At 48.8% G+C, this 9,925-nt stretch overlaps 1 protein-coding gene across 1 annotated transcript in view; it reads left to right on the top strand.

The window, feature by feature from the left end:
- Nucleotides 1-8,560, top strand: part of HTR4 (5-hydroxytryptamine receptor 4) — a 122,846-nt gene extending 114,286 nt beyond the window's left edge. The window contains exon 6 of the mRNA XM_015565604.1: nt 6,426-8,560. Coding sequence (XP_015421090.1) covers nt 6,426-6,513 — 88 coding nt within the window. The 3' untranslated portion in view covers nt 6,514-8,560. The remainder of the gene's footprint in view (nt 1-6,425) is intronic.
- Nucleotides 8,561-9,925: the final 1,365 nt, after the last annotated feature.

Genomic DNA, 9,925 nt, shown 5'->3' with positions numbered 1-9,925 from the left:
AGATTTATGGTAGACACTTTGGGGCTTTATTTTATCGTGCATCCATCCATCTTTCCATTTTGCTTTGGGCTCCCTCCCTGTGCTGGGAGCACAGCTTTCCCAAGTCCTCTGATGGGGCTGAGTTCAGCAGTGTCATCTGGTGCCCACGGGTTCTCCCCCCCACCCCATCATCCCGCCCCGATTCCTCCCGCATCTCAGCATCTCATTGGCTGTCGGTGGTGAATTCCTTTATCTTTTTCAAACAAATGATTGTGTTAAATCCTGGTGTGTGCTTTTTTAAAGGTTTAAACATTTTTTAAAACTTTTCTTTTGAAACAGGTTTCTATCTGTAGAAGAATAGCACAGAGATAGTACAGGGAGTTCCTGGGTACTATTCACACAACCTCCCCTACCGCTAGCATTTACATAACCATGGAGGTTTATCATAGCTGGGAAATTAGCTTTTATCTGAGACTGTTAACCGCACTGCAGATTTGATTTGGATTCCTCCAATGTCAAATCTGATTTTGAGTAACTTTGTTCAAAGTTTTTATTTTGAATGTCTATTATTAGTTCTGCTACACGACAGTAACGCCGTGGAGTGTGTGAAATCTCCTCTGCACTAAATGGCCCCTGTTGGTTTGCTGTGCTGATTTCGGTTGACTTCTGTTTCTTCTCTCGTTGCCCACGTTGGCTGTCATCTGTTCCTGTAATCACTCTGCTTATCACTTGCGTCCTTATCTCCCTTCGTTTCCAGTCTCCGCTCTGCTGTCTGTGGAAGAAGCAAGCTCTCTAGAGCTGGGTGCAAACTGAGTTTCAGGATTCTGAGCGAGACCCTGAGGAAGGCAACAAGAAAAGTCCACACCATTGTGGCAACTGCTCTGAGATTCAGGGACCTTTATAAAGAGCGAACAAACAGAACACATCTCGGCGCAGGTTTCTGGATGGCCTGGGCCACTAGATGCGTGGCCTTTGGATAAATGAAGTGTTGCTGGTGAATGATTCACAGCCACACACATGCTCCTCTGTTTGTTCTTTTTCTCCTGATGACTCAGATTTTCCTAAATTAATAGCTCAGGGCAAAAAGTCGTATCTCCACAACCTAAACTGTGTTTCTTGTTACTTCATATACATCCTTTCTTTGATTCCTCGAGACCTCCTGTATCCCTCAGCTTGGGCTGCTATAATAAAACAGTATAGACTGGGGGGCTTACACAACAGACAGATACTTCTCAGTTTTAGAGGCTGGAAAGTCCAAGATCAAGGTGCCAGTACCTTCAGTTCCTGGTGAGAATGTTCTTCCGGTCTTGTAGACAGACACCTTCTCCTTGTATCCTCACATGAGGGTGGGGATGGGGGTTTGGGAGAGTGCAAACGCTCTGATTGCTCTTCCTCTTTTATACAACATTCATCTCATCATGAGGGTCCCACCAAGAGGAGACACTCCTAGAATATTGCCCTTGCCTCAAACAAAGCATGCCCCTCAGCACTCGTTCCTGCCTCCATGCCTTTGTCAACCCCTGCCATTCCTCCAGTGCCCGCCTTGGCTCATGTCCAGTGCATCAACAGTCCCATCAACTCTACCTTCCAGATATATCCTGAGCCTGACTGTTTCTCGACACCTCCACCACTACCATCTTACATCTCTGAGCCACTAACCTCTCTGGACATCTTGAAAATCACCTGTGGCATGCAATGATTTGTTACAGCAGCAATAGGAAGCTAATACACCTCCTGGGGGCGCGCTCCAGGCTCACTCCAGTCTGTTCCACACACTGCAGCTAGAATGTTCTTTCAGAACTAAAGTCCTCATGCGCTCACTCTGTGTACAGCCTTGGCCTGCTTTCTGCTGCTCTTGGGATGAGCACAACCCTCTTTAACATGACTCAGTCTCCCGAGTCTTAACCCTCAGCTTGACCTGCACTACCCTGTTCTGCTCTCTCTGCCCCCACAACAGGGGGTTTGGGCACATGCTGGCATCTTCCACCCCTTTGCCTGCTTAACCTTTACCCATCTCTCTGTTTTCATCTCCATCGCTTCCTTGGTCACAGAACCCTGACGCATTCACCTTGGCCTCATGCCCCCGTGAATTCTCTCATAGCATCACCGAATGCCTCTCCTTCCCAACACTTCTCCTGGCTGGGCTTTGGCATCTCGCTGTGAGTCTCCCGCACTCCGCTGTGAGGTCCCTGAGGACAGGGGTGGCGTAGATGTTTCTCGCTGCCCTGAGAGCGCCAGGGCACGGCACAGTGCCTGGACTGTGGTCAGCATTCAGAATACAGTTTTAGATAAATAAGTGGCTGAGTGCATATATGTCCAGGACTTCAAAGTCTCATTCCTCCCTGAACATCCAGAAAACAGTGTGAGATCCTCATTTCCAGGTGGTAGGGCTCCAACTTCCATGAAACTCTTCCTTAGGGTTGTGCCTTATATTTTAATAATTAAAACCCCTGTGCCTTATATTTTAATAATTAAAAACCTCCTTGCAAGAGCCCCCGTGCAGGCACTGCCGTAAGGGTGTGATATGAAATAAAGTCTAACCATTTCCTTATAATGCCCAGCTGGGCAGCAGAGGGGGCGATTACTATGCCACTAATTACCGCATGCAGGCTGCTCTAAGTGTGATACTGATTGATCAGTGAATGAATTGTAGACTCAGGTAATTACCAAACCTAATGTGGTTCCCGTCATGTTTGAGTAAATTAATGCCAAGAGGGAAGCTGCTTCCTGCCTTGCGGTTGCTTGGGAAACAGCAGAGAGCTTTCATCTGGATCTGACACTGTCCAGGTACGCCCTCACCTCTAGGGTCTGCACCCACCAGTGCAGCTACATGACTGCATGTAAGATCCTACACCAGACAGAGCCAGGAGACTTTTGCCACTCTGAGCAGATGACAGCCTCCTGGGGAGGCTACGTCTTTATCTCTAAGGCCATCTTGAAGGTTTCTTCCAGCCTCGTGATCAATTGCTAAGTGAACAAACATTGGATCAACTACTAAGGAGTGGAGTCCCACACTGAATCATCAATGAAGTACTGGGTTAGAGTCTGACCTGGATCATTAAATAGCAGTAGTACGAATTAACATTAATGGAGCATGTACTTGTTGGTGGGCACTATTCAAATAAGCATTTTATGGGCATCATCTCATATAATGCCCACGACATCGGGAATAATCACAGAGCTAGTCCATGCCAGAGGCAGGACGTCGACCCAGGCATTCTGCCTCCAGAGCCTGTGTACTTAACCATTCAGCCCTGAGGAAGTCACGTATCCTGAGCCTTGGATTCCTCAACAGTCATGATTCCTGCTCTCACTGTGCATCCAGCCCTTTGTGAAGTCCCTTAAAGGTGTTCATTTTATTGTCACAACAAAGCAATGATGTCCCCTGGAACTAATCTGCTTGACCAGGTCACACAACTAGTAAATGGTAGAGTCAGGATTTCAATGCCATTCTGTTTGCCCGCTGTTAATGTGTGCTTTCTTTGCCCCAGTATTGCTCAAATCAGGGATGCGCAGATCCCCATGAATATGCCCGCAGACCACGTGGGATTCACGCACCCCAGTTAGAGAGATGCTGCATAAAGTTAGCCACTGTCACTGCAAAGGCGACCCGAATTCACAAGGCGATGTGACTCCATAAGGTGGCCATCCATATGGTCCCAAATCCACTCAAATTGTTGATTTACTGTCAACGTGAAAATACCAAATTAAAAATATATGCACCTCACGAAGAATGGGGACTACCCCAGCCCAGGGAATGCCGCTGCAGGCCACACTCCATTTGAGACACAAGGCCCTCTACCCGAGTCCTGCCAAGGAAATCTCACACTAGTCCCTCCATTCTGTGGGTATCATTCGGCCTACCGCGGTGACAGGACCCACCCAAACGTGGCAACTAGAAAACGTGTCTGTCTGCTCACCCCCAGTCAACTGCAGCAGGAAAAAGAGAACCTCCACTTGGAATACCCACCCCAGTCCCACACTCTTTTCTAGTTGTTCCTGAACAACCCACTCTTTAGCACTGGAGAAATAGAGCCCTGTGAGAGATGTGTGAATGGCTGCTGTCGAGGTGTGCCTGCGTTCCCTGGCAGCACATCTTCTACGATCAGTAGTATCAGTTTGGTTCCTCAACTAGGACACTCTCTTTATGTGAACACAGGGAAGGAGAACGTGCCATTGATTTTTACTGAAGTTGACTTATTGGCCAGGTTCAGGAGTGTGTTCTGAGGTTAAGAGTGTGGGCATCATGGAGACTGTGACCTAACATTAATTGCTTCACCTCTCTGAGCCTCAGTTTTCTCATTGGTAAAGTAGATCTAAGTATAGCAGCTAGCACTCAGGGTTGTGGAAAATGAATGATATAAATGAAATCATATAGGTAATGACTAAAACTGTTACCAACACACATCCTCACTTCGCAATAAAGGGAGCTGTGTATTTCTCATTATTATCATTAAGTTTCTCCCGCATAAGTATTCACTTCAGGGATATCCCTGTACCTCAGGAGGGCAGTCCCATTTCGTGGGGTGTTAGGTTCGAAGCCCTTTTTAGAACGCCTAGACTCAAGTCATTAACGATGCTGCTCAGGGGTAAGAGCAATGGGCAGGAGTCTGCCTGTGCTCCTGGCCAGGCTGCCACTCACTTACCGTCATGCTTAAGTGCTCACTCAGCTGCCCTGAGCCTCACTCTCTCCTCCCGATAATTGTGGGCCTTGACTGGCCTGCAGGAGTTATGTATGGAAAAATCAATTCGTTCTGCTTCAGCATGCCTGCTTGCCAAACCAGGGCTTGGGACTTTGATCAGAAAGAAAGACAACATCTGGTAGTCTTTCATATCTTGAGTCCTTTTAGAGTTTACCTATCAAGGAAATAAAAAAGGAAAATATTTTAAAATAATCAACTGCTATCCATATATTATCATCATCATTTTTATATTCTCAACTAAATGAGGAGGATAATTTGGGTTTCAGTGTATTGGAATTCTACTCTGTGCCAGACCCCGTGCTGCTGTTTTCATGCATTGCATTCTTTCATCCAGACGCTGGTGCTATGATGCAGGCACCAGCGCCCTCAGTTACCGGGGAGGGAGGTGACATGTGGGGAGGTTACAGAACTTGCAAACATCTCAAAGATGGTAGTTGATAGAGCCTGGTGTGGGAACTCGGTCTATATCAAGGTTTCTTAGTCTTGGCACTGTTGATATTTTGGGCCAGTTAAATCTTTGTTCTGGAAGACTGTACCGTGTATTGGACAATATTTGGCAGCATCCCTGGTCTCTACCCACTAGATGCCAATAGCACCGCTCCTGCCATGACAACCAAAAATGCCTATTCGGTGCTCCTGTTGAGACTCACTGTTCTAAATTTACACTGGTCCGTGGGCTATGTGAGAACCAGGTAAGCATGTGAGTGCTGCACCAGCTAGACCAGGCTTGATGGGCTGTATCTTCACATTTTACCAGTATTCCCTTGGGAGAGTCACTGAAGCTGCTTAACTTAAAAATGAACATCATACTATCTCATAGGGCTTTTGCGAGATTAAATATAAGGTAATGCATGGAGAAGGCTTAGTACAGTCCCTGGTACATACAAGCAATCAATATAATTCAAAGCAAAGCATTAATGTAACTCATGATAAACCATCAAGTTGGTTGTCAACATATAATGCCAAATAACAAACTGGTGTGTGTATGTGTTGTGTGTGTGTGTGTGTGTGTGTGTGTGTGTGTGTGTTTTACTGAATGGGTTTAACATTGGTCTCAGGAAATGAGTGGGGATGGTGCTCCTAAACTCTCTAGAAATTTCATAACAATGACTGCCAGAGACTGGAATCTGGGTTACTGGTGACAAGACTTGCATGCAATTGAAGCTGATTTAAATGCAATTAGCATATTGAGTGCAACCATGTGATATTGCGGAAAAATAGTAAACACTTGTCAAGAAGTCAGTTTCACTGCGATGCTGGGACTCAACCTGCTGTTTAGTTCATCTAATGGATGTGCTCTTCCAAATGTCCCTGAAAGGAACAAATACAGTTACATTGTCTTTCGGGCTCTGAGTGGTTTAGGATCTCAGTCAGCACTTGGATGTTGCTGAATCCGGAACAGTCCCTGCAGAGATGTGTCGGTAGAGCTTGAGAGGGTATATAGGGTCCATTTTGGTGAGTAACACGAGAGCCCCAGGCTTTGCAGGGAGGAAAGAATCTGGGGCCTATTCCCAGCTCTGCCACTCAGTGTCTGAGTAACCCTGTTATTCTCTCCAGGTCTTCTGTCCCTCACCTTTAAAATGAGCAATGTGGATGCATTTCTTTGGACCTTATTCGCCCCCGCAGACAGCATGCTCTCAGAAGCAAGCAGTAGAAAGGAAATGAGGATTGGTGGGAGTGCTCTCCTTGGTGCATTTGAAAGGGGCCTATTGAGTTCTCATGCTTGCTTTCCTTCCTCCCAAGGTACACAGTTCTGCACAGCGGGCATCACCAGGAACTCGAGAAACTGCCCATACACACTGACCCAGAATCCCTGGAATCATGCTTCTGATTGAGGACCTGGCTCACAGCTAAGCCATTCATTCCCATTTGTGTCTGCATGAACAGGACACCCTGGCACCTCTCCTGACCCTCATCACCACCAGTGAGGTATGAGAAAGGGGGCCCAGGGCCCAGGGAAGGTCATGGAGGACCGTCCGTGTCGGACAGGCCCTGAGACCAGAACGTGGAGGATCACAGAGTTGAGAAGGGACTTCAAGTGTCGTCATATCCAGCCTCCCACCCAACACAGGAGTAGCATCCTTCACAGCATCCCTGGAAATTGGTCAATCTCTGCTTGCACACGTCCAGGGACAGGAGCTCACTACCTCCTAATGCAGTCCCTTCTGCCGTAGGGAAGCTGTAATTAAAGGAAGATTTTTAGAGAGCTCTCGACTCTATCACTGTTCCAATGGGGCCATGCAGTTGGCCACCTCTTCCTCTTAAGAACCCTTAGCTGTTGGGAGGCAGTGATCTGCCACCCACTCACCCTTTTAATTCTTCCTACACTCAACAGCTCCAGTTTTCTCTCCATGCTGGCCATCTGCTTCTGGTGGATGAATTCATCAAGGCTCTTTTAACAAAATTAGGTTGATGGCAATGCCAAGAGGTTCGTCCAGAAGCAGCGAAGTGCTGACAAGAGAAGCATCAGTATATCTTGGTTTATAGACATGAGCATTTTTTTTCTCGTCATATTTTGAGGGGTATAGACTCTGGGAACTCTGCTTAGGATTTGGTTTCAGATCTGTTACCAGCTCTATGTGCGCATCTGTTTAAAGGTGGCGTTCTCTCCTTAGCACACTGGCTTTGAGGTTATTCGGAAAGAATCCTGATTCACTTCCCTTCCATGACAATGCAGAAAGGGCCTGCGCCTTTACCCAGAACGTCAGTTGAGAATGGTCCTACCACTCCGCTTTGGGGAACAACACTCAGTTGCTGTAATCCATTGAGTGGCTTTCGGGGCCCTGTGCTGAGTCAGTGCCTGGTCTTGGTCAGGACAGTTGGCTCTTTTGGCAAAGACAGAGCCACAGACCAACTTGCTTTCTAGGAACCTCATTGGCCCCTGCCTGGGAAGCTCCTGCGCTACCGCTTTTCTACATCTTTCACCAGCATCTACCCTTCGCCACGCTCCTACGTAGACGCTTCCCTGATGTCAAAGTTACCACCAAATTACTTTATCTTGGAGTGAATTATGCCCCCAGGTTGAGGCTCAGTTGCCTTTCTTGTGGTTGCTGATAAAAACCCTATCGGAAGGATTGCTTGTTGGTCCTTATAGGAGCCCGTTGAACAGACAGTGTGGGTGATGGTCAGGTGCGTATGTGATAACACCCCACAAGGCAAAGATGCGCCAGACCTTTCTGACCTCGCCAGCTCCCCTTCACCTTCCACCTGGTCTGTTTATCCTGCTTCCTTTCCTGAGTGACCTCAGAAGCCACATTGCCTCCCTATCCCCTATTTCACCCGTGAGGGCACAATCCATTACCTTCCCCTTTTCTCTCTGTCCCAGAAATGGTAAGAAGGATGGTCAGACTCCACACAGGACTAGGGTGACCAGCCACTCTGGTTCTAGCACTGAAGGTCCCACATCCCAAGAAACCCATTAGTAACCGACAGACTGGGCCAGTTGGTCACCCACCAAGGGGACCCTCCCCATGCTGAGGATTAAGAAGCCCCCTCAGATTTGCTTTCCTTTCTTCACTTTTTTTAATGGTAAAGGCAGAGATGCATGAAATTGGGGGTCCATAGTTCTCCACGTGCTCTCTGAATGTGGTTTCTGCTCTCCTTGATTCACAAAGAACTTCTTAGGGAAGGACTAAGACAGCGCTCACAAGAACCAGCTCACAGCGAGGAGGAATAGGTTTAGTGCTTCGAGGCAACTGGTAAACTTTGTTAACCCCCTGAAGTCGGTAGGATCTACTATAAATGCCTATGGGCGCACACAGATACATAAATACAATTGGATTTCTTCCCTGAGAAATGCTTCTTTTCCCAGGGGCTTAGCAAGCATATTTATTTATGTAACACTAGAGGCCCCTGAGCACGAATTCGTGCACAGGTGGGTCCCTCAGCATGGCCTGCGGGATTGGGCTGAAACTGGCAGTCCAATGCCGACTGCCGCTCCGCTCATCCCGGCCCTGCTGCGCCTGCCGCGGGCTCGCGCCCAGTCAGTCCTGATCAGGAGAGGCTCACACCACAGCAGCAGTGCCACTCGCCAGCTAAGCCCTGCATCTGGCACCTGTCCTGGCACCGGGGGGGAGGGGACACAGTCAGTCCTCTGGGTGAGCAGTGGGACACCCTTGCTGGCCCAGGATCTGGATCTGTCCTGCTGACGTTCGTGCCAGTTGTTGGGAGCCACCTGGCAGCTGCTTTTATATCATTTCTTCCTTGCTGAGCGTCTAGGGAGGGGAAGTGGCCACAGTGCCCAAGGCCGACTTCCAGGAGGCAGTGGGGGCTGTTAGGATCATGCAGGAGGCGCTGGTCCATTGGTGCCTGGCCCGTTCTCTGGATTTTGGACCTGCAGAACTACTGAGGGAGTGAGTGGCTGCCACCGGGCTGGTGAGCCACCGGGACAGGTCGGTCAGCTGAGTGGCACTCGCATTGTGGCAGTGCACTGACCACCAGGGGGAAGCTCCTGTATTGAGGGTCTGCCCCCTGGTGGTCAGTGCACGTCAGTCATTCAGTCACTCAGGCTTTTATATAGATAGATAGATATTATTTCTCAGTGGCAGATTTGGATGCAACAGGGGTCCACAGATTACAATATAGGTGGGAAATTAGATCTTACCATGTCACTGGTCCATAGCTTCTGGGCACTCTGGATAGGCTTCTGTGAGCCAGTCCATGATTGGTGTCTGTCGAGGTCACATACACCCCTGACCAGGGAAAGAACAGCAATTGTGGGTCTAGGAGCCTTTGTCATTGCCAAGAAGACGGTCTCCTTTGCAGAGGTGGACTCATACGCAAACTTTATTGTCTCTTTGGACCAAAGGCCCACGTTGGTGGTTCCCAGGACAGGAACAGACCTGTTCAGCCCAGATAGCTGCTAGCCTGGCATTACTTCACTCGCTGGCTCCTGGGAATCAGGTCACAGAGCATGTGCGTGGAAGGAGGAGCCTTCGAGCCTATCCAAGGGAGGAGCGGGCCTGCATCTTGCCCTCTTCTCTGAGGAGACCACCATTTCCCAGGCAGCCTGCACTGTCAAGAAGCGATGCTCCCGTGAGGAGGGGATCGGCCTTGACAACCCCTGGGTGATGGATGCTGCAGCCAGACTGCCCGATGCCTGGGAGAAAGGGGTCCACCTGTGCTGCTCCTCAAGCTGACGTCCAGCCTGCAGGGCTGTCCCGGCAGAGGCCCTGCAGCCCCCCGGGCAGCTCAGGATCCGCAGCTAGAAAGCAAAGAGAGAAAAACCAGCTTCAACAGACGCC

This window comes from Myotis davidii, unplaced genomic scaffold (genome assembly GCF_000327345.1).
Source record: "Myotis davidii unplaced genomic scaffold, ASM32734v1 scaffold18, whole genome shotgun sequence".
In the NCBI taxonomy this organism is placed as follows: Eukaryota; Metazoa; Chordata; class Mammalia; order Chiroptera; family Vespertilionidae; genus Myotis; species Myotis davidii.
This window is presented reverse-complemented; position numbering and strand designations above follow the sequence as displayed.